This window comes from Polypterus senegalus, chromosome 1, assembly GCF_016835505.1.
Source record: "Polypterus senegalus isolate Bchr_013 chromosome 1, ASM1683550v1, whole genome shotgun sequence".
In the NCBI taxonomy this organism is placed as follows: domain Eukaryota; kingdom Metazoa; phylum Chordata; class Cladistia; order Polypteriformes; family Polypteridae; genus Polypterus; species Polypterus senegalus.
In genome coordinates, this window is record NC_053154.1 from 48979308 (window position 1) to 49005200 (window position 25893).

Sequence of the window (25893 nt, forward strand, 5' to 3'; positions counted from 1 at the left end):
TTTAACTGGCACACATGTATGCTAACACCTGTCAAGCCTGCAAGTAAGAACTAAAATTACTCAATAAAGTAGTTCTAAAATCCTTTCCCTCACACCCTGTGATGTACCCTTCAACATCATTTGCTTTGGTTTCTTCCTCATAGCATTTCAGCTAATTAATAAAACATGATCTCTCTTGTCTGAATCCATGCTGTCTGTTTACCAGTACACCATTTCTGAACATTTGGGGCTGCTTAATTGTTTCCATCAATTTATCTGTGGTGCATGTTAAGCTTACTGGTCTATAGTTACTTTGATCAGTCTGATCACTCTACTAAGGATCATGGTACATGGGACAGCAGCCGATAGTGCCAAATACATGTGGAACAAAAGTGCACATAGTAGAAATATGTGCAGGTAATAGGCTGCTCTTACTGTGGAGAAAAAATTAGCTATTTTGTGGACACTTGAAAAACTGATGAACCCTTTGCCTATTAAAACATTAGCTTTATGTTTTGAGGCTTGTGATGACATTCCTGTTGCTTTTAAAGAATTTAATACCTTTGAACATTAAATACATTAGTAATGATTAAGTCTTACACTAACTAAATATATATTTTTTAAGTTTTTCAGCTTGTATAACTCTTCTTTACCTCGTGGCAAAAAACACTCTGCAATACAAATTAGCTTTAATAAGAATTTGCTACAGAAGAGACAAGACCCTGTTTTCAAGTATACAATACTGTATTGTGATGTGTAGTTACATGTAGATTTTTTTTAAATTATTTGTTTCATTGATTGTTGTTTATTCATCCCAATAGAATGCCCTTATTCGGGATTTAGAAACAACAAAAAAAATGTTTGAAGAAGCACATCATGAAAAGGTAAGTCAGGACAAAATTTTCAAATCTTTTTAATTAATTTTTGGCCCAATTTTTTGGAAATCAGATAGTGGACTGTTTTTTTTGAAAATGTGTATTTCATTCTGTTTGTGTCGGCAATGCGGTGGCATATTGGTTAGTGTGCTGGCTCCTGGGTTTTTATTTGATTGGGTTTTCCACCCATACACCAAAACGCATGTTAGGTTAATTGGAAAAAATTTAATTGTTCCAATAAGGATGCATGCACATGATAGACTAGTACCATATGCAGGGTTTTGTCCTGCCTTGTTGTTAAAACTGTTAGGTTAGGCTTCCTGTAACATCGAACTGAATGGATAGGTGATTATTACTAGAAATGAGGAATGCATTGTAAAATTTCTCGTTCTTTTTTAGGAGCAACTTGTAATTGAAATTGAAAATTTGAGAGCAGAAATTGACCAGATGAAGTTGAGAAGTAATTCTTCACTTAATCATAAGTAAGAACCCTTTACATGTTGTGTTTTAGTGACTGTGTGAAATTCTATCTATGGGGAAGGAGCAATAAGTGTTTTTTAACTGTACTTAATATGTTTTTAAGTAATGTGTAAGTATATTTAAGGAAGAACAAATACAAGAACATAGCAAACATTTTGAAAAGAACAGGCTGTTCAGCCTAACAAAGCTTGCCAGTCCTAACAATTTCTTTTGTCAAGAATTTAAGTGATTTTGAATGTTATCTGTATTCAAAATGTTTTTATTAAACAAATTAAATCAAAATGCCCGGCAATCCTCCATCAGAAGTAGCTTTCAAATGAAAATGGAACATGCATGAAAAACCAAATGAATATCTTTTTGTTTCTTTTAGTCGTTCTCAGCTTGGTAGTACTCCAGATTTCAGGTTTCCCGTTTCTTCCTCTGTGATGGATAGTCATACAGACCACTACAGTGCCTCAGTTTTGCGACGCCCTCAGAAAGGTCGCCTAGCTGCTCTTCGAGATGAGCCATCAAAAGTGAGATAACAAAACACTTCATTATTATTTTACCTTTTTTGACAAATAGTTGACTTAAAATGACTTTCATTTCCCTTAATGTGTGTAATATTAGGTATGTTTGAAGCATTTACTTTTGAGTGTCAGCTGTGACTGCATGTCTTAAATGATTTCTCTTTATTTTTCAAATCTTCCTTGCTTTCTCCCTGGATAACAGAAACATGTAAGTTTATTGTAAAGATTCATTATTGTATTGAATTTATTATTTTTACATTAAAATTGTATTTTTTTTCATTTTATGCTTTTTTGTGGTATGGACATGATTCATATTAATATGAATTAGAGAATAGCAAGATGACAACATCTGTTCTTAATTTTGACTTCAAATTGATCAATTCTAGTGTAGTTGGTTAAGTTTTTTTAATGAGCAGACTGCGAGGTGGATAGAGGTAGACATGAATTAATATTTTGAGAGGTCTTACATAGTGAAATATTTAATGACAGCCTGTTAATGAAATTTTATTAAAACCATAACGCTGATGTAGCAAATCAACTGAGCAGTTAATTGCCTCATTGTTTCCTTTAGACTAGTCTCGCTGAAGCCAGACGTATAATATATACATTTGGAGATAACCATTGTGAGAATTCTGCTTAAAACTGTGTGGGAGCAATTAGACTGGTCACTGAGTATCATATTTCTAAATTAATCCAATTCTTCATGAAGGTGGCGCTTAAAGCAGGGGTGGTTATTTTGAACTGCAGAAACTCAGAGGTGCTCTTGTGAACCTGGTCAGAAAGAGAAAAAGCTTCTGTTTGCAATGAGGTGTCTACAGTCAACTAGGGGGCTCTGCCCCCTGCTCACTTTGCTCACCCACCCCCTTGTTTGGTTTACTGGATATACAATTTAAAGAGATTATTTTCGTGGAAATTGTTACATATGCATTATTTTCACTTTTACTTTGAAAACTTTTGCAAAAACAATACTTGTCCTTTATTACCGACCCAAGCGTGGTTACATCTCTTTCTTGCAGGACGTATAATGCTGCTCGCATTGTTAGGGGGCGGGGGCGGCTGAACGCATACTAAGGAGATGCCGTTGGATCATCTGCTGTCTTTCTGGTGCTGGCGAGCTGCCTGTTCTGCTTGTCGCATGTCGTTGTTTTAAGAGCTGGGAGCACGTTATCCACGTCTGCCAAAAGCAATCCAACAACTGCTAGGTTAGATGTCCATTGACTTCTTCTAAATGATGGCTCACTGCCTCGTCTCGCGTGACATTGTAAAAACAATACTTGTCCTTTATTTCCGGCCCCAGGCGTGGTTAAATGTCTTTCTTGCAGGACGTATAATGCTGCTCGTGTTGTGAAGGGCGTTGATCATTTTAAAGCCTGTACAGCCGCTGTCCTTTTTGCCACTTTGTGTCTCTGCTGCTCGTGTTGTGATCGCTTCTCCGTGATCATAAATATACACCTGACCGAATTGTGTTTTCTTTGAAATTAAACTTGTCGTTGCTTTAACTGTTGCGGGACTACAGATTCTTATAGCTTATGGTCCATTATTGTGTAAATCAGCGTTTTGTGCATTAAATGATGCAATGGCAAAAAGACTGTTTTCTACTCTTTGCCTTTTATTTCTGACCTTGCTTTGTCCTGCTATTTTTTCAATTACACCTGGTCCTGATGATTAATTTCCTTTTGTTTGCGCTAGTGTGATCTTTACTATCTTTTTTTTGATACTGTAGTGACTGATGCAATAAAGTGTCACAAAAGTTTTACTTGAGCAATCTCTGACTTCGTAACCCCAAACACAACTTTCTAGCACCCTCTCCAACCCGTCATACCCCCGTGTCTCACACACAATCCCCCCAATCATCAATTAGTACCCTGCTATCAGTCTTCCATGCTTTACTCTGCCCTCCCTCAATCGGACCTAACAGTCACTTTAAACAAAAAAGACTTCAGCCTGGCTGGGACGCTACAATGCTTTCGAATTTTACTGCATTTCATATTCTTTTGGGTCTCTTTTCTCCGCGCTGCTCTTTCTTCTTTGCTTAGTTGTTGACATTTCATCTAGAACGTATTGTCCTTATACACTTTATATGTGCTGAGAGAGCAGTGCTACGTGCCTTTACACGACTGAGTGTTTTGCTGGCTGTGGTCTTATTTGATATTATTTGCGTCTAGCGGGTCTTTTAATTGTCTTCCGAGAACTTCGGAGAAGATCACGTCTCGTCGCCCTGCTTTTCCTTTTTTTTTTTTAATAGAAAGAAAAAAAATGTTGCTTTTGCAGAGAGCGCATTTCATATTTTAAAAATTAAATATAACCTGATGCAAGTAAAAAAACTTTCCTACAGCATCGGATTATTCAAACTTCATTCAACTGCATTAATGGACAAATGGTAAATGTGAGCATTGTCGTATATTGAAATTATTGGCAGAGCTATATTGATGAAAATATTAACTTCAAAAACCTGCGTTTGAAGTAAACTTTGTCCCACTCCATCAAGAGGTCTACCGTTAAGAGAGCTGATAATGAAAAGCCACAGGAGATGTAGATTTCAAGCACGCTTGAATCAAGAAATGTGCGTAACAATATCAGTAAATAAAGATAGTCCCCAGGTTCCAGACATCCGACTTACGAACGGGGCCGCAGCTGCGACGCATGTGCCTCAGTAACTGCCGCTCCATCATCTTCGGCCTGGGGACGCTGCAAGCGGTGACTGGAAGGCAGTGTAGTGTCCCTTGGGTGGCTCCCGGCCGCAAGCGGTTTCACTGCCCGCCCACCACACACGGCTGCCTCGTTCGTTCTCAGTGGGCAGCTGGTAATGCTGCAAGTGTTGACCCGGTTGTGGCTGAATGGAGGCCATTGAGGGTGAACGGGGCGGTGGGGGGGTAGCATTGTAGTGTGCATCGAATGGCTGCCTATTGAATGAGGGCGATTCACTACCCGTCTTTGGCTGTACCATGTTTGTTCACGGTGGGCGAACGCTGCAGGCAGCATACTGTAGTGGAGGTGACTGTGGTGGGCTGGTGATGAATCGCCCGTCGATGCCCCCATTTATTCTCAATAGCAAGCCTGTTTGTACTGTTATGTACACAGCAGGAAGTTGTCTCTTGTCAGTACATCAGACATGTTGACGACTTGTGCTTTCCTGCTGTGGTAGCGTGTACAGTGCTTTGCAGAAGAGCTCATCATAATCTTTTGTCTTCAGCCTTCAAGAATGTCTGTGAAACGCAAATCTGATTCTAGTGCTGGTGATAGAGTAAATAAGAGAAGAACAATCACCATGGAAAATAAAGCAGAAATAATGAGGTCAGAGAGAGGTGAAACTCCATCATTCACTGGCAGAGTGCTTGGTTACAGTTGGTCAACAATAGCATTTATGTGCCTGTTCCAACTTACATTAAAATTCTACTTAAGTACAAACCTGAAGTCCCTATCTCGTACCTAACCTGGGGACTGCCTGTACAGTGCATAGATGAGGCTGCACAGCATCCACTGTCTGACTACATGTCCAGACAAATAAATAAATTTAACATTACTGTCTAACTGGTAATTCAAACATGTCAAGACAAAGTAGTCACATCAATTTAACATGTTGTGTGTCCATAGACCACAGCGCATATCTAAACTGTTTTTGTTATGTCATATAGTGATGCAATATAAATAACAAAGATATCATAGCAGACAGATAACAGTGAAGACAGCACTTCTAAAATGTGAGGAGCCCAGTAGCTGCTGTGGTCTACATGTGTGTGTCTGTCTTCACTGCCACAGTGCTCGTTGCAATGTGCAAAGTAATTATTAAGCTTCAGTTACCTAGTATTACTGAACTCCTGCATAGATAACAACAATTTTATCTTTTTACTGTCTCTCAGCATCAAGTCTTTTGATCAGTATCTTTTACTCTCGCTCTCTCTGAAACCCCAGTGGTGATTTAAAATGCACAGACTAGTAATTGTGGGCGGGTGTTCAAGGAAGAAGCCCTGTGGATTTAGCCCTTACAGCAGCGGATTTTCACAATACTCACTACACACTTTTTATCAGGTTGTCCCCAGATATGCATTGTCAAATGAGAATCATGTTTGGCCCCGTGAGACTAGCTTTAGATTTTCATTTTATGAATGTCTTATTTTTATTTGTGTATCTTATTTGGCTGATGAAGAAATATTCCTTATTTTCAGTTGGCTAGTTTTTTTTCCTATTTCAATAATGTATTCACAAGTATAGAAAATATCAAGTCTTTTTAAGCAATGGCAGTACTACAGATCTCCACTTCCAAAGAGTTAATAGGTTTGAGGAAGAGTAATAAAAGGAGAACGCTAAACATGTGGCAGGTTCATTAGCAGTGTCGATCGGAGATCAATGTTTGGGGTTGCAACTCCTAGACTCTGATATAGTTAGAAAACAGGTGACATTCGCATATGACACTAAAATTATAGGAATAGCAAATATTTCCCCTTGGGATTAATAAAATATCTATCTATCTATCTACTATGATGACAGCAAAAGCAGTTCAAAAAAAGACCTAGAGGATCTTCATAACAAAGTGCATACTTTTAAAAATGTCATTTAATGTGGAGAAGTGAAAAGCGCAACTGAAGGAAACTTATTTAACCTTATAACCTTAACTATAAACGCAATATAAGCAATGGTATCCTACAAGAAGCAACCTCTGAAAAAGGTTACATTGACACAACTTGATTCAACCTTCCTATCGTCTACTAGGTAATGTGCAAAAGCAATGTAAAGGGCAAAGAAAAAATATGTGGATATCATCTAAAACCTGTTGAGTACTACATAAATCAATAGATCAGACTGTTAAGACTGTTTTGGTGAAACTGCATTTGTAATACTGTATGCATATCTCATCACCAAGTTCAAAAAACTCCTAGCTGTTCTGGAAGCTGTGCATAGAAGAGAAAAAAATAATCCATCGCTGATCTCAAGAGTTTATCTTGCTCTGGCTGACTAAGAACTTACATAAACATGTTCAGTCTTGACCAGAAGGATGCATAGGGACCTAAGCCATGCCTTTAAAAATGGTATCCATAAAACTGATAGTGAAACCACATACTTAGACACTGGTGAAAGTAAGAGAAAACGTATTTAAGACTGAAGTCATTAAGCACGTCTTCACATAAAGTTCGGTCCATCTGTAGCTGATCTTGGTAATCTGGAACCAACATCTAAGTTATGTAGTTAAAGCAGAAACATGTGACCTCAGAACATATCGGGATAAAAAATAGTGAAAGCCTAGATCACCTACTGAGCTAGAAAGTTTTCTGTCATTTGTGAACATTCTTATGTAGGAATTATGCTCAATATGTGGCTTTATTTTTTAGTTTGCTTCTCTTAAATTGTATACCTCTTTAGGAAGTAGCTGGTTATTAAATTTATTATACATAAGCAGAAAGATTATACTAATCCAAAGTTTACATTATGAAGTTACAAAGTAATTTTTGGTAGGCCACATTATTGAGTGATAATTTAGTATCTCTTTTATGATAAATATTGTTGGCTCCTGATTGGATAGACATTTTCATCCCTGTCAGATTTTAGCATGAAAGTAAAGCATTCTTTCCTTTTAACAAACAAATTTTATCTTTGTATAGCATCCATCTTAAGCCACTTTACAGGTATGCTACATAGTACTTGATTGCATATTTGAACATTGTGTGCCGAAGCAGATTAAGTGACTTATGCTTTTCCACAAGATGTTAATCTTGAATTATTTTATTGACACCTTTTACAAAATTTTTGCAGTTATTGACATTTTGCATGTGTCTATGTATAAGTGACTTAAGCTGTAATTTGTTCTTTGGTGTGATTTTTATGTATTTTTATTTTTTGGTAAGGTACAGACGCTTAATGAGCAAGAATGGGAACGAGTACAGCAAGCTAATGTCTTGGCAAATGTGGCACAAGCATTTGAAAGTGATGTTGATGTGTCTGATGCTGAGGATGATAGAGAGACAATTTTTAGTTCTGTTGATCTGCTATCTCCAAGTGGTCAAGCTGATGCCCAAACATTAGCAATGATGCTTCAAGAGCAATTGGATGCTATTAATAATGAAATTCGGTATGTAAAGTTTAGTTTCCAAATGTATGGTAAAATAATTAAATTGCTAAACCTAGAATTCTAACGTTAATGTTAAATCTGTATTGTCTGATGCTTACTTATTGATACAGAGTTGATAAACTTCATGCAATATGCATGTTTTCACGTTGTGGCATGGGTTATTTGTGAATTTTCTATCCACCACCCTGATAACACTAGTAATAAAGGCAAATCTTTTAATGTTGACGCTCCTTTTATTTAAAGCTGCCTATTACATTTTAAAAATGCTTTGCATTTTCTGTTAATTGTAAGCTGATTTATTTCAGGATGATTCAGGAAGAGAAAGAGACAACAGTCTTGCGGGCAGAAGAAATCGAAAGCAGAGTGGGCAGTGGAAGCTTAGACAATCTTGGAAGCAGGTTTAGGTCCATGAGTTCCCTCCCTCCTTCTTTTACTGGTTCCTCTTTGGCAGGATCATCTCCTCCAGGTAGTGGGCATTCAACCCCAAGAAGAGCCCCACGTAGTCCAGCACGAGAAGTTGATCGGCTTGGCATCATGACTTTGGTAAGTTAAAATAATCAAGCTGCTTGTGCTGTTTTTTTATTTTATTTTTATTTTTATTTGTACATAACATTTTCACTCATTGTTTTAAAGTACAGTATTTCTTCAGGAATGAAGGCTCTATTAAATTACTTTGACCTAACCTTTATATAAAAAAAAAAAACAGAGAGAGAGAGACTATGAAGTCACACAAAGATCACAAAGAAGACCGGCATTACACTTGCACCTGCTTTACAACAGTTTAAAGTATAATAATTTACTCATTGTCTCAGTTCTTTGCATTCCAGAATAAATGCTGTGTGACATCTATTGAAATGGAAAAGAATGTTCTAAACATCAGGGTTATATCCTGGTTTTTGCAGCTTGAACAAACACACAAATATTGCTTGCTGACTTCCTTGCCAACCTTAAATTGATTCTGTATTGATGTATGTGTTAGTGTGCTCTGTGACTGATAGACAGGTGTGAACTTGGAGCCCTAATTGTTGGTGTCAAAAATAGATAAGTGAATCTCCTCTTCCTCAGTTCTAATTTAATTGATAATAGGTTCTTTGTGTTATATGTATTGTGAAAACTGAAAAATCGGATTGCATTTCAACATGTTGTCAAATGAAACAATAGAATGGTTTGCATTGTATTTCTCAGAGTTTAGCAAAAAAACGGGTACATCTTTATGGAAACCTAGACAAAGCTTAACTTCAGTTTAAAAATAAAATCTTACATAGTTTTGTTGCATTATGATTTTGCTGACCACTGCTAGTTAGCAGAGAGCAATTTTAAATCGCATTTTCATAAACTCAGATGTTTTATGTAGATTTGCACCAACACATACATCCTGAATAAAACTAGCATTCAGGTGAATACTGATATACATGCCTAAATTCAATACCGATGGGAACGGTGTAGCAAAAGAAATGCCAAATTTGTTGGCATATGACTAGACTATATGGCTCTTGTAAGAACACTGAAGAAATGCATATTTTGATTTACAAAAATGAAAAAGTGCTGGGTGACTTGCCAATCCTGGTTGTTACTCACCATTTTTAAATGTAGCTCATAACCCAGGCTGGTATTACACAGTTATAGATAGTGTGAAATGTCTCTTCCAGGTACCCAAAGTCAAGGAGCTACTATGATGACAAAGTGCGGTCTAACTTTGAGCCAAACCTGTAGTAAAATAAAATCTACAGTCTACAGAGCAATGTCCATTTTAAAACCAAAACAAAAAAATTAAGGAAAATTTTTATTGCACGCAGAAAGGGGGTTTCCTCTCTATCATTAGAGTCCTAGTTTTCTGTGTTGGTGCTAAGCTTTAGTTACTTTCTATGTTCAAGTGTCCTCGTTTTTTTATTGCAAGGAATGTTACAGATGAGTGGTACAGGTTATGGTCTGAAACTGTGCCCTTGTGCCTTGCTAACTACAAGGTAAAGACTGAATGAATCTCTATTTAGAATAACAAAAAAATAAGATAAGAAGTTGTGGCTGTGCCCTAAGTAACCATTTAATTGATCAAGGTAGTGCAAACTGCTGTCATTGTAAATAAATTCAGTATTTAAAGTTTGTGTTTGGTTTATTTAAGTTTCTTAAAAGTAAAACTGGGCAAAATATTTAGAAATGTTACATTTTTGTGAGAATTGAGGGCCACTGTTCATAATGGCAAATAGTACAATGGCTGGAATAAAATGGAAAAAGTCTGTATGTTTAACTGTAGATGTGATGGGTATTGTGTATGAACATGACACAAGGCTGTGAATTTTTTCCTTATTTACTGCATTTTTTTAATATTATTTGGGCATTAGTAATTCAGAGTAAAATGATTCATGGGTTTGTTTGAATATCTGTAATTTTTAAATTATTAATGTCTTCCCTTAGTTTTACTGTATTTTTGGAATATTGTAGATCATGCACTGCTATTGTTTTTTTCAGTATATGGTGCATGTAAATGAGGCTGTATGTGCATTTAGAAACCAGAAATTGATGTTTGATTTGCCTTATTTTCTTAATTTGTTTTATTTTATTTTATTTTTTTAGCCACCCTATGATTCATTTTTTATCCAGACATCAGTTCCCCAACAGACTATAGTATATTCATCCAGTCCCTCTCCTTATTCGACCACTTCGTTTAGTGATTCTTCACGCAGCTCTCAGGTACACTATGTGAAGTGAATTAAAAAATCAAAACTATAAAGTTCTTCAGAGACTTGAACATTTCCATGCATAGCTATTATATGATGTCATAATAATGCAAGCTTTCTTCCAGTATTGCCTTTCAGAATTAAATTATTCGGCTTTACCTTTCTTGCTTTAGTACTGATGCCAGTGTGCTAAATCATAAACCTGTCATTTTTAAGTTTACCAAATTCAGTGTATTGCACAAACTGGAAAAAAAGAATAAGTATTGAATAAAAACATTGCTTATTTTTAATTGAGAAGCAGAATCATTGAGAGGCTTGTTTCTCTGGTTTTGACTCCTGTTCTTAATTTCATTCCTTTTTCTTAACCTGTAGCCCTTTAATTCTTAAGAAACAAAGCTGTAATATGTTATAGATTTAACATGAATCCTAATGCAGTTTTCAAATTTCTACCAAAAGTCTAATAAAGCACAAAGTTTACTTATCTATATAAGAATCTAATTAAACATTAATAATGACACACCATTGTTGGTGCTTGTTTGAAATATTCAGGGCATGTTAGCAAAAATATTTTTAAAATGGGCCAATAATGTCACTCATCTGTGCAATAACAACACAGTTTATTAAACATTAACATTTTTATTTTGTTGATTTTTAGATTCTTAGGTGCTTTTCAGGGCAGACATATCCTTAGTTCTTGCCAAGAGGAGTATTTTCTTATATGCTATGTTGCAAGTTCTAATTTTTAAAATTGTTCCAACATCCCATAATTGTGAGCATTATTTTATTTTAATGAGTGACATTTGTGTTTTTCCTCTCTAATTGAGAGTATTTGATTTAGCTGTTACAGTAGTCATGTTAATTATGTTGACATTAAAAATTATTCCAGGTAACACCATCTTATACTTGACAAGATGTACAGTGTTGCCTAATTAGTTTTAATAGAGTTTAGGATTAAATACACATTTCATTATTCTCTAATAAAAAATGCACAGGTGTACACTGAAAATTGGTTATTTCCCTCATATTATGTAATTAAAACATCAATGGCCAAAGTTCCAATTTTTTACTTTATTTTTAAGAAATCCTGTGTAATATGTTCATACACTCACCTAAAGGATTATTAGGAACACCATACTAATACGGTGTTTGACCCCCTTTCGCCTTCAGAACTGCCTTAATTCTACGTGGCATTGATTCAACAAGGTGCTGAAAGCATTCTTTAGAAATGTTGGCCCATATTGATAGGATAGCATCTTGCAGTTGATGGAGATTTGTGGGATGCACATCCAGGGCACGAAGCTCCCGTTCCACCACATCCCAAAGATGCTGTATTGGGTTGAGATCTGGTGACTGTGGGGCCATTTTAGTACAGTGAACTCATTGTCATGTTCAAGAAACCAATTTGAAATGATTCGAGCTTTGTGACATGGTGCATTATCCTGCTGGAAGTAGCCATCAGAGGATGGGTACATGGTGGTCATGAAGGCATGGACATGGTCAGAAACAATGCTCAGGTAGCCCGTGGCATTTAAATGATGCTCAGTTGGCACTAAGGGGCCTAAAGTGTGCCAAGAAAACATCCCCCACACCATTACACCACCACCAGCAGCCTGCACAGTGGTAACAAGGCATGAAGGATCCATGTTCTCATTCTGTTTACGCCAAATTCTGACTCTACCATTTGAATGTCTCAACAGAAATCGAGACTCATCAGACCAGGCAACATTTTTCCAGTCTTCAACTGTCCAATTTTGGTTAGCTTGTGCAAATTGTGGCCTCTTTTTCCTATTTGTAGTGGAGATGAGTGGTACCCGGTGGGGTCTTCTGCTGTTGTAGCCCATCCGCCTCAAGGTTGTGCGTGTTGTGGCTTCACAAATGCTTTGCTGCATACCTCGGTTGTAACGAGTGGTTATTTCAGTCAAAGTTGCTCTTCTATCAGCTTGAATCAGTCGGCCCATTCTCCTCTGACCTCTAGCATCAACAAGGCATTTTCGCCCACAGGACTGCCGTATACTGGATGTTTTTCCCTTTTCACACCATTCTTTGTAAACCCTAGATATGGTTGTGCGTGAAAATCCCAGTAACTGAGCAGATTGTGAAATACTCAGACCGGCCCATCTGGCACCAACAACCATGCCACGCTCAAAATTGCTTAAATCACCTTTCTTTCCCATTCTGACATTCAGTTTGGAGTTCAGAAGATTGTCTTGACCAGGACCACACCCCTAAATGCATTGAAGCAACTGCCATGTGATTGGTTGATTAGATAATTGCATTAATGAGAAATTGAACAGGTGTTCCTAATAATCCTTTAGGTGAGTGTATATAATAAGGCATTCTCGAAAGCTTGTATCCTCACAATTGTCCTATTTCACATAAAGGCTAATTTCAAGAATAGAGATTTAAACAGAATTAGATGCCTCTGTGGTAAATGGTTCAGTGTTGTAAAGCATTTTGCTATTAAGTGTAGAAAAGTCAGTAGACATAAAGAAATCACAGTGAATTGAGAAGGTAATCACTAATAGAATAATGAAGTGCCAAAGAGTGCATTATGCTTTGCTCATATGATTTCAGTTCCTAGAGCAGTGTCTGCTTGTTTGAAAGCTACATTTGAATCATTAAATAACAGGCTTCTAGTGGAAGGTAAATATTCAAAATGGAGAGAATCAAACAACATTCCTTTTCAGAGATTTTAATGGGTTTAGGTGATTAATTGGCTGGTGAATGTCAAATGGTAAATGCTGTCCTATAACTGATTAAAATGAAATTGGAGTGTCTACTGGAAAGAAAGTTGAAATGTAATTCCTTGCTGTTTTATACTCAAAGTATATTGAATCGGCTTAAATACATGCCTCATTTCAATCAGATAATATTATAATAGCTTTTATCTATGCAGCATCTTCCAATTTAAAAAAACAAACAAAAATAAAACCAAGGTAGGTTCCTGTGGGTATTGTCTATATTGAAAAAGCTGTGGTTTCAGCCAGAGTACTCATGAGTTCATTCATTGTATGTTGGATTTTTTTAATACTCCACCAGATGAAACCAAAGAATGCTCTGTCCTCTTGTAAAAGGTAAATTTGAAGAGATGTTGGGTTAATATGTTTGAGGAACTGATAACCATTTTTTTAAATGTGTACACCGTACAAAATTTACATTGTAGGCTGATACCAGGAACTGTATGAGTACTTTCATTAATCTGAATTTTCCCATGGGAATAATAGTTTATCTAATCTAATTAGGAAAAAAGAATGGTGCTACAAAATCAAAAACAAATATGAGAACAGTACAAATTTTTATTTAATAAGCTATAGCTAAAATTAACTCTTAAAAGTCTTTATTTAGCCAACAATAGACACAAACTAGTACTATAGTATAGTGAAATTCTTTCTTGCATTTCTTATCATATAAGTGAATAGTGAAAGAAATGCAGCTCCAACAGACAACAAGAAGATTGGTTTGTACTGCATGTTTGTGTTTGTTTATTATCAAAATTTTTTTGTTTGGTTGTGGTAAGTCTATAAAGCATGACATGTTTATGACTTGTGCAATGTTGCTTAAGAAAATAAACTGCTTTGGTTAAGGTGGCAGTTGAAAACTCTGCCCCTCAACAAAACAGGAACACAAAAAAATAAGTTAATCAAAGAGATGTTGGTGTTGCTTTTTATCCTACCATCAGACGTTCATATTTTTTCTCATGAAGCAACATCTGTTAATGTGCATTAGTAGTGTCCAAAACATGCAGACATTGAGAGCAGAAGGCTGTGCTAAGTAGTCTTTTAAATATAAATTGAGACACTTAGTGTCTTAATGGATTTTAGAAATTAAATAACTGAATATTGTAAAGGTTACATTATGATTTTTCTTGTTTTTTCATCATTTTTAGCCTATTCATATTTTGGAATATTTGTTATCTGATTTTTAAATTGCCAGTGTTAACATTTATAGAGCCAGCTCCTCTGTTTAAAATTTTTCACAAAAGTATTTGTGGTTTTAATTGCTTTGTTTTATTAATGTGAAATTTTTACAAACTGAAGACATGGCTTTATTTGAATTTGAAATTGATTTGGAGATATGATGCATTAGAAATGCAATGAGCAAAGAATAAAAGGTGGTGCAAGCAAAATTAAGAGGGACTGGAAGCATCAAGGGGTTACATGGGTTGAATTCAGGGCAGTAGCAACAGTGCATAGGTATGTTATATGTGAAGCCAAAGAAGAACTCTCGTTGTCAGTCCCTTCACTGTGGGAACAGGCATAACCGCATGTTATAATTAAGTAATTTAATCTTTCATTTTTCTATGAAGTGGTTATTTTGTTATTAGAATAAGTGTAGTTTCTTCATTAGTGGCTTCTCTGCATAACCTTTGGCCGCAGCCGCAACCCAATGATGCATCTGAAGCTTGTGGAGACTCTTCAGCAAATAGCATAGAGTGTCAACTACATAATGGAGAGATTTGAAACTTTGAATTTTATTTCAAATATTAAAGGTGTGTGTGTGTCTAACAGAACTTCACATATATTCTAACTTAAAATTAGTATGAGACAGCTGTAGTGGAAATCTTGACACCTGTAATAATTCTGCTTGAACACAAAGTCATACACTTACGGACATATAAGTGGTACTTGTGAGCCATGTGTTTAACTAGAGTTGCTTTGCACATTCAGTGTCTACTAGGCACCATTCCTATTTTTTGTATGAATAGAAGATTCCAGTCACTTAATGATTTACTTCCAGCCAGATGGCAAATATGTTAACCATTATAGAAGCAACTTCTCAGCTGGGCATTGACTGGATAGCTACAGTACGTTTAGTGAGATCTATCTCATCATAGTTGAGTACTTAGAACTGGAGTCATTTGCTAATTTAAGAGGAAACTATGACTCCCTTTACATGAACTGTGTAATATTTGGATAATTTGAAGTGCTGAACTTCTGGCTGGATACTGCTGGTTTGTTATGGGACTTCATCTAGGACAGCCAGAATATCTAGGGAATATTTAGAATTATGTAGAAGAAATTTGACTACTTGTTTATATAACCTGTTTGTGCCAAATCAGACCATTTTAACTACAGCCAATACAATGTTTTGTCCCCAGGAGGAAATTTGGCTTTTTACAGAAGCTTGTTACAACAACATTTATTTATATAGCATATTTTCATACAAATAATGTAGCTGAAAGTGCTTTACATGATGAAGAAAGAGAAAAAAGACAAAATAAGAATTAAAATAATACAAAACTCATTAACATAGAATAAAAGTAAGGACTGATGGCCAGGGAGGACAGAAAAAGCAAAAAACTCCAGACGGCTGGAGAAAAAATATAATCTGCAGGCGTTCCAGACCGTGAGACAGCCCAGCCCCCTCTGTTGTTAAATAAATATATAAGAAGAGAGACAATAAGAAATATCAATGTTCTGTAAAAGGCTACTGTTTGCACAGCGTGAAGTCCTGAAGTATTCTAAAAATTCAGGGTTCTTCCACTGTGTTCCCTTATGATGTAAATAAGAATAGCAATCAGTCCTATTGTGCAGCTTTAATTTTTACTTGAACATTTATTAAACCATAGTGGTGGTACAAAGACTGGAAGAATGCCAAAATAATGGTTGTGGCACCAGCCTGGTTACCCCTGTTTTAATAAATAAAAAACAAACTGGCAAAATGAAATGGGTACTTTTGCACAACAAAGGCTTCACTACCAAGTGCTGCTCTTCCTGAGGGTGCGGTGTTGCCCTGAACCCGTGTCACATGGGAAATCTCAGGTTGAAATGATAAAATTTTTGTAATAAATACCTCTACATCTGGAAAGGGGGCTGGGCTTGTATTGCCAATCTAGGCAGGTACATCCTCTACAGTGCGTGCTTTGGAATGGTGGGTGAGAAAAGAAAGTTTGTTCTAGGGCCCCCTACCATCAAGGATCCTTCAGGTGTCCCCTATGTGTGCACATGTTACACCTTTAAATATTTACGTTTTTAACACACTATCTGCTCTGTTAAACAAGCAAAACATGATTAATGCCATTGATAACTTGTTGGTGTTTAGTACCAATAAGTTTGATGTTAATTAACCATGTGAGAAAATCGTCCAGTGTGCATCAAGCCAAAAAGTTATTTTGTAAATGGTCAGTTTATATCATTAAACTAGTATTTTATATACACAAACTGTATATTAATCTTTTATAATTCATTCCAGTAGTTCATATTAGAAATTGTGTTCTTGCTAAAATATTTAAAGCAGTTTGTTTAGTCAGCACTTTTTGCACATTTTATACTCTACATATTTTACACACACACTTGTCATCTCTTTACTTTCAGTTTGGAGTCTAGACAGTGACTTGAAATTAGGTACAGTCTCTGGTGCTATGTGATTATCAACAATGACAGTAAGAGTCTGGATTTTATTTAGTTTTCAAGGTACATGTAGCATTATCAGAAGGTCCAATAGATATTTACTAGTAACAGTGCTGGCAGCGTACCTCTAGGGATGTTTCCCTCCATTTTCTTGTCATTGCCCTTATTTGAGCAAATTACCAGTTCAAAACTGTTCTTTCTTATAAAAATTAAAGTATGACCACAAGTGTGTGTACACAGTGTAAAGTTAATCTCCACATTTGCAGTCAGGGAACCATTATGTAAAGTCTAGATATATTTTGAAGAATGTAGCTTCTTCACAATTTAATATTGCTTATTAAGATAGATAGATAGATACTTTATTAATCCCAAGGGGAAATTCACATAATCCAGCAGCAGTATACTGATACAAAAAAACAATATTAAATTAAATAGTAATAAAAATGCATGTAAAAGCAGACAATAACTTTGAGTAATGTTAGCATTTACTCCCCCGGGTGGAACTGAAGAGTCGCATAGTGTGGCGGAGGAACGATCTCCTCAGTCTGTCAGTGGAGCAAGACAGTGACAAAAGTCTCTCACTGAAGCTACTCCTCTGCCTGGAAATGACACTGTTCAGTGGATGCAGTGGATTCTTCATGATTGACAGGAGTTTGCTTAATGCCCATCGCTCTGCCACAGATTTTAAACTGTTCAACTTTACTCCTACAATAGAGCCTGCCTTCTTAACAAGTTTGTCCAGGAGTGAGGCATCCTTCATCTTTATGCTGCCTCCCCAGCACGCCACCGCGTAGAAGAGGGCACTCGCCACAACTGTCTAGTAGAACATCTGCAGCAACTTCTAAGAAAGTATAGTCGGCTCTGACCTTTCTTACACAGAGCATCAGTATTGGCAGTCCAGTCCAATTTATCATCCAGCTGCACTCCCAGATATTTATAGGTCTGCACCCTCTGCCCACAGTCACCTCTGATGATCACAGGGTCCATGAGGGGCATGGGCCTCCTAAAATCCACCACCAGCTCCTTGGTCTTGCTGGTGTTAAGGTGTAAGTGGTTTGAGTCGCATCATTTAACAAAGTCTTTGATTAGCTTCCTGTACTCCTCCTCCTGCCCACTCCTGATGCAGCCCACAATAGAAGTGTCATCAGCGAACTTTTGCACGTGGCAGGACTCCATGTCGTATTGGAAATCTGATGTATATAGGCTGAAAAGGACTGGAGAAAATACAGTTCCCTGCGGTGTTCCTGTGTTGCTGACCACAATGTCAGACCTGCAGTTCCCGAGACGCACATATTGAGGTCTGCCTGTAAGATCCATACCACCAGGTGTGAGTCTACTCCCATCTCAGTCAGCTTGTCTCTAAGGAGCATGGTGTTGAATGCGCTAGAGAGGTCCAAAAACATAATTCTTATAGCACCATTGCCTCTGTCCAAGTGGGCGAGGGATCGGTGTAGCATATAGATGATGGCATCCTCCGCTCCCACCTTCTCCTGGTATGCGAACTGCAGAGGGTAGAGGGCGTGGCGGACCTGTGGCCTCAGGTGGTGAAGCAGCAGCCGCTCCATGGTCTTCATCAGATGTGACGTCAGAGCAACAAGCCGGAAGTCATTCAGCTCACTAGGACATGATACCTTTGGGACTGGGGTGATACAAGATGTTTTCCAAAGCCTTGGGACTCTCCCCTGTTCCAGGCTCAGGTTGAAGATGCGCTGTAGAGGACTCCCCAGTTCCAACGCACAGGCCTTCAGCTGTCGTGGCGATACACCATCTGGACCCACTGCTTTGCTGGCACGAAGTCTTCTCTGCTTACATGGGCTGCTGTAATTGTGGGTGGGGATGTCTCACCTATGCTGGTATCAACAGAAGGCTGGTTGGAGGATGCAGTACTCCGAGGTGAGAGTGGGTTAGGGTGATCAAACCTATTAAAGAAGTTGTTCATTTGGTTTGCTCTCTCCACGTCTGTCTCGATGATGGCAGCCAGTGATAATCTTCATCCCATCCCACACTTCCTTCATGCTGTTATTTTGCAACTTCTGCTTCATTTTTCTCCTGTACTGCTCTTTCGCCGCCCTGAGCTGGATACGAAGTTCCTTCTGCACGTGCTTGAGCTCATGCTGATCACCGCCTTTAAAAGCCCTTTTCTTCTGGTTCAAAAGGCCTTTGATGTCACTTGTAATCCATGGCTTGTTGTTAGCATAGCAGCGTACTGTTCTTACTGGAACTACAATGTCCATACAGAAGTTGATGTAATCAGTTGTGCAGTCAACAGCCTCTTCAATGTTCTCATTATGTAACCCGAGCCTGATATCCCAGTCTGTAGTTCCAAAGCAGTCTCTCAGAGCCTGCTCTGCCTCAGGGGACCACTTCCTGAATGATCGTGTGGTTGTAGGTTGTGGTTGTATTAACTGTAGATGTTAAGTTTACATATTCCTTTTTATATGAACGAGAGCTAACCTTTTATTTAAAAATGAATTATTGCAGGAAATATTTTGATGTAGACAATTTTTTCAGTTTGCTAAATTTTAGATTTTGAATTGAGTTTAGTTTTCAGGTAAAGCCTAAAATTATGAAATCATTGAATTTTTAATATGCATTCTACATTCTGCACTTTGGTCATTTCATGTTGCACTCCTCAGCAAAACAATCTTGTTTTTTTCCATATATAAATCGAACATTTATTTCTTTTTTGAAATATAATTGCATGGCTGTCCTGTGCTTAAAATTCCAAAGTTTTACATTGTTGGGAGCTTAATATTACACTTTAGATTTCGGCCATATCTCCAATACTTAATTTGTCATTGTACCTAATTACATTTAGGACCATAATTTGCACAAGAAGGCAATTTCTCAAATACTAATTTAAAATAAATTATATTTCACAAATGCTAAATGGCTTAAACTCTGTAACAAGTTCAATGAAATTTTATCTACTTTTACAAATTATTTTATTTAGTGACTTTCATGTCTAATTGGCACCTATATGGGGGTTTGTTGCACTTATGATGAGAGAAGGTAATTATTTTGAGGTGTTTCTAAAGTAAAGATTGCTTATTGCAAGATATGCAGGCATTTTTCTATTTGTAATTATTTTAAAAATATAAATTCAAAAGGAGTAGCATGGAATAAGCTTTTGAAAAGGTTTTTAAGCACTACTGTATAGAAACAATGCTCACTCCCATTGTTTTTATATACAAATCTATTTAAACAAAAAAAGAGTAGCATGAGTATTTTTCATGGAATATTTAATTTATTTATGCCGAATTAAGACTGACATTTACATTTAAATATTCAAAACTGAACAGAAAAATGTCTCTGATCCATAGTCTATTGCTCCGTGTTTTAATATGCAATATCTCATTTTTAATACACACACAATGGCCTGTTCATGTAAGTGAGGATGTGTGAGTTGTGTTTGTTTGGTCTATCCATGAAAAATACAGTCCTTGGTTCAATAAGGAGTAACATTTTTAAAATACAATCTGATTACAGTTTCCACCAAAGGAACCCAATGACACACCACTTCAATTCCATCTCTGTATCTGAACGGAAATGTGGCTAGATAGAGAGATACTATCTATCATGCAGAGACAAATTTACATCTCCTATGCAAATATGCTAATGAGCATTCTGCTGTGCCTCACCTTTCCACCTGCAGCCAATGTGGTGTAGTGATAAAGGTTTTGGGCTGGGTTTATGAGTTAAAATCCTGCTACTGACACACTGAAAAAGTCACCTAACCTGCTTGGGCTCCAATCGGGAAAAATAAATTAAATTGTGTCACAAATGTTCTAAACTGCCTTAGTTAAAGCATCAGCCAAATAAGTAAATGTAATGTTTTACATACATGTATTGTACTTGTTTTAGATGATTCTTCACTAGACTGCCAAACATAATGAAAGAGGACTAACAAGATCAGAAAATACTTTGAACTTGCTCATTATTGCAATATAACTTGTATATTTGGCATATGAGTTTATCTAGGATGCCTTGGAGGATCAGATACATTGTAGCAGTGTAGAGTTTTTCTTTTCCACACCAGCTGCAACACAGGCAGTTTAAGTGACATACTCGGGGCACACAATTAGTCACAGATAGGAACTCAACTGACAGTCTTAGGGTTTCAAGTTCAAAGCCTTACCCACTACACAAAACATGCTTCCAAGGTAATAGTAATAATAATAAGTTGCATTTATTGAGTGCCTTTCACAAACCCAAGGTCGCTTTATATACAGAGTAAAAAAATTACACACAGGACAAAAGTTAATAGAAGAGAAGTGTTTTCAGTTGAGATTTAAAAGTGCCGAAAGAGGAGCAATCTCGGAGAGACTGAGGAAGAGAGTTGAGGGGCTATAGCACTGAAGGACCTGCCTACCAAGGTTGAGAGTCTGGTGCGTGGGACAGTAAGGAGATTACTGCTCGAGTACCTGAGAGAGTGACAAGAAGTGTAAGGAGCTAGTAGCTGAGTGAGGTAGAGGGGAGCAAGGTTATGTCGGCTTTGAAGATGAGAAGCAGAATCTTGAATTTAATCCTTGATGGAACCGGTAACCAGTAGAGCTGGGAGAGAACAGGGGAGATGTGAGCAAAACGCTTTGTGTGGGTGAGGACTCTTAATATACTGTAGCTTCTGTGTAGATTTTGCAGGGAGGCCAATGAAGAAGGAATAACAGTAATCAATATGAGACATTATGAAACAATGAACCTGAGTTTGAGCATCATTAAAGGACAGAAATGGAAGGAGGCAGGCAATGTTATGGAGATGATAGAATGAAATTTTCAAAAGAGACCTAATGTGTAGCTTAATTTTAAGTGATGAATCAAACAAAATGCCAAGATTTCTGACAATAGGAGCAGATTTGACAAGTGTACCATCAACAGAAATAGAGAAATTGGATGCCTTAGAAAGTTGGGATTTTGGACCTACCAGTAACAGCTTCCGTTTTATTGGCATTAAGTTTGAGAGTTATTTTCCATCCATAGCTTAAGATCAGTGATGCAGTTAGTGAGTGTGCTGAGAGGTGAATCTGTAGGGGAGTCTGTATTGAGATATAACTGTGTATCATCTGCATAACAGTGGAAGTTAAGGCCATGTCTGCGAATAATCTGACCCAAAGGAAGGATATAATGGCCCAAGTACTGAACCCTGAGGGACACCTTGTGACACAGGTGAGGTGGAGGATTTTATATCGACCGAGTGTGACAAACTGTTGCCAATTAGAAAGATATGATGTGAGCCATTAAAGGGCTAAGCCAGAGATGCCTACAGCAGAGAGACGTGACAGAAGGATTTCATGATTAACAGTGTCAAATGCTGCACTTAATTCAAGGAGGTGCAGAATATTAAGGGAACCACAATCTGCAGACCGGAGAAGATCATTGACTGCACGGAGAAGAGCTGTCTCAGTGCTGTGCTGTGTACGAAAGTCAGACTGAAAAGGGTCATAGAGTGTATTATCTAGAAGAAAAGCATGAAGTTGTATAGAAACCATGCATTCCATCACCTTAGCCAAAAAAGGGAGATTAGACATAGGCCTGTAACTGGACAGAAAGGAAGGCGTATAACTGCCCGTGAGTGAATATTGGTTCTGTTTCTCTAATAAATAATCCAACTTTTTCTAATGTTTGTCCCTGTGATTTATTGATTGTCATAGCAAAAGCTATTCTCACAGTAAACTGTAAACATTTTAATACGAATGGCATATCACAATCTCCTTTGGTGTGTAATGTTGTTTGCGGAATATATGCATTACCTTTCTTTTTGCCTGTTAAAATTTGCATCACTTCTCTGTGATCATAAATATACACCTGACCGAATTGTGTATTCTTTGAAATTCAACTTGTCTTTGCTTTAACTGTTGCGGGACCACAGATTCTCATAGCGTATGGTCTATTATCGTGTAAATCCACGTTTTGTGCTTAAGAATGATGCGAATGTGAAGACTCTACTCTTCGCCTTTTATTTCTGACCTCGATTTGTCCTGCTCTTTTTTTCAGTTACACCTGGTTCTGAAGATTAATCACCTTTTGTTTTGCGGTAATGCGATCTTTTCTATCTTTTCTTTGATACTGTAGCGACTGACATGATAAAGTGTCACAAACGTTTTACAATCGCTGACTTCGTAACCCCAAACACAACTTTCTAGCAGCCTCTCCAATCCCTCATCCCCTGCGTCTCGCTCCTCCTTTACGCATCAATCAATACTCTGCTATCAGTTTTCCGTGCTGTACTCCGCCCTCCCTCAATTGTACCTAACAGTCACTTAAAACCAAAAAGGCTGCAACCTGGCTGGGACGCTGCAATACTTTCGAATTTTACTGGTTTCATATTTTGTACCTTTCTCTGCATGTGTATCGCGCCATCGTTTGTTTGAGCCTTTTGAATTACACTGCTTTCATAATCTCTTATCTGCCTTTTTTTTCTCTCCAATGCCTTTGGGTGTCTATTCTCCATATTGTCCTTATACGCTTTGTGTTGAGAGCACAGGATGTGCTTTTACATGACTGACTGTTTTTTGATGGATGTGCGCTTATATATCTGTTGTAAATAGGGTGTTTCTTGCAAGAATCTCATGTTCCACGTCCCCGTGAAACGGCCCTGGGACAGTCTCTTGGCACCAAGTCTCATGTTTACGGTTCCGCAAGACGCTTCGTGGCAAGTCTGTTTTGTCTCGCAGGTCTTTTAAATGTCTTTCGAGAACTTCCAAGAAAATCGTGTATCGCCACCTTGCTTTTGCATTCCAGGATTTCTTTTTATAATAGAGAGAAGTTCAGAGATGGCGTGATATTCAGCAGGCGAGAAACAAGTGAGTCTTGATGATGGAAATGGCAGATCAGAATGATTGAGGTGTATTAAACATAGTTATAACTCTGATTATTTGGTACGAGCCTAGAACAAATAGTTATTGTCACTCTGTATTTTATATAAGCTAGAAACATTACATTTTGTCATTCCAAATGTAAAACAAAATTTCAATGACCAGTTCCTCTTTATTATTTAGCGGGGATCTTAATGCACAGTGATATATTTATAGTAAAAGGATTGTCTTAGGTCTATAATGAACTCTCATGTATGGTTTGTTTAATTTCAAATGCACAATGTGTTTGGTTTAGGGTTAATGTGAAATGCAATTTGTGAGCCATTCACTATTTGTAACTGTAGGTTGTTAATTTTAGTTCAGCACCTACTTTTTTAGGTTTTACTGTCTCCTATGGTCTTTGTCAGACCGTTTTGATTTTGGGACTTTCTAAATTATTTATGGCTTCTTCAGCTGAGTGTTTTTGCAATTATTTTAACCTTTTTACACTATGCGTAACACATTTGTTTTCATCAGTAAAAATTAGGTAAAATAACATCTTGCAGCTTCACTTAATTCTTGTCTCCTTTTCTTTTCCACTTTTTTTTTAATTTTAAATCTACACTTCTAATTTACTCTGTAATCTGGATTTGTCTTTCCTCACATGCTATCCTCAGCCTAGTGATTTAAGGAAACTTCGTAGAAAGGTAAATGGTTCAAAATATTTTAGTGTGATCTGTAATGAAACATTCAGATGTTGCTGTAAAGAATTTTATGTTATTTCAATGTGATGTTAATTTTGCATGCGAAATATATTCTATTTTAAATAAGTTTTTTTTCTCCTCTGCAAATAAATCATGTTTAAAATGCTTATTCATTGTAAAATTTGGTTGAAACAAATGGTATTGCCAAACAAATTTGCTAGAGGGCCATGCATGTTAAGATCACTATACTTCAGTGCTTCACATTTTGTATAAAATTTGTGAAATGTATACATTTTTGTTCATATTTCATTGAACAAAGAGGAGGATTATAATTATTAAAAAATATGTTCCATGTACTTTAATACATTTATCATGAGTCACATGAGCAAGTGGAAAATGAATGCTTGCTAAATATGCATTCAATTTTAAGCCACAAATGAATACATTGTTCTAATATCAACTGTCTATAAAAAGTAAACATTTTTATCTTCTTAGTAAAAATGAACACCTTTTTAGATTGTATTGTAAATTGAACTATTATAATTGAAATGTAAGCCAATTGCTATAGATACATTTTTATCTAAAAAGATTGTTTAAAAACAAAAAAAAGAAAAAGCCTTTAGATTTGTACGCTGCCTCTCTGAATTCCAGAACTGCTTGCAGAAAGCAACCACTGACATGAAAGTGTTATACTATTTGAGGATTCATTTCTCTAATTTTGCAACTCATACACTTTAAAACTGACAAATGCTGAGCTGGAGACCATTTGAAATATCCGTATTTCATTGTAAATCAAGTACCTTTGTAGCTGCAGTCACCTTGACAACAAATAAACATGCCTGTTATTAGCCAAGTGTTCACAATTTCAGTGCTTATCACCAAGTAACTTTCACACTACCTAATGAACTTTTTGCTTGTAAAAGGAAGAGACTCCTAACACTGTGAAAACAATAAAATCCATCTGTAATGCATGGCCCATATCTAAAACCAACAGTAGCTTGTTATTTAAACTGGTTTTCGTTTCTTTTTCATATGCTAAATTATACACTTGAGTTAATGTTCAAAGACAAGATTTGATTAAATTGTGTCTACATAATTAAAAGCAACCATGATCTTTATGTAGCACCTTTTCAAAGTTTGCTAAGTGCGTTACAGAAAACAGCTTAGCAATCATGATGTTAAAATAATATTGCTTTTACTTTTAATAATCATTAAATTTTGTTTATAAATGCAAGCTGTCCAGTTTCAAGCATTTGTACTTTCATAATGTAACACTTTTGTTATATTTTAGTATGTTAACTTCACCCAAGTTCTTTTGTTTAATCACAGTCATCACAAGACGACAAAGCAACTATAAAGTGTGAAACGTCACCACCATCAACGCCTAGGTCCATGCATCTAAACAAAGGACTGATTCATGCAGCAAGTCATGAAGATATTAGAAGGTAAATGGGGCACACACATGG

At 36.8% G+C, this 25893-nt stretch overlaps 1 protein-coding gene across 19 annotated transcripts in view; it reads left to right on the top strand.

The window, feature by feature from the left end:
* LOC120526032 (liprin-alpha-1-like) overlaps positions 1-25893 on the top strand; it is a 175019-nt gene that overhangs the window by 101282 nt on the left and 47844 nt on the right. For 9 of the 19 annotated variants that reach the window (XM_039748928.1, XM_039748875.1, XM_039748882.1 and 6 more), the window contains exons 12-19: positions 801-863; positions 1254-1336; positions 1705-1849; positions 2046-2051; positions 7684-7907; positions 8213-8450; positions 10479-10595; positions 25757-25872. In XM_039748928.1, the coding sequence (XP_039604862.1) occupies positions 801-863; positions 1254-1336; positions 1705-1849; positions 2046-2051; positions 7684-7907; positions 8213-8450; positions 10479-10595; positions 25757-25872 (992 nt within the window). Of the gene's footprint in view, positions 1-800; positions 864-1253; positions 1337-1704; positions 1850-2045; positions 2052-7683; positions 7908-8212; positions 8451-10478; positions 10596-24400; positions 24431-25756; positions 25873-25893 lie in introns of all 19 variants that reach the window. The other 10 variants (XM_039748962.1, XM_039748998.1, XM_039749025.1 and 7 more) reach the window with 6 other exon arrangements.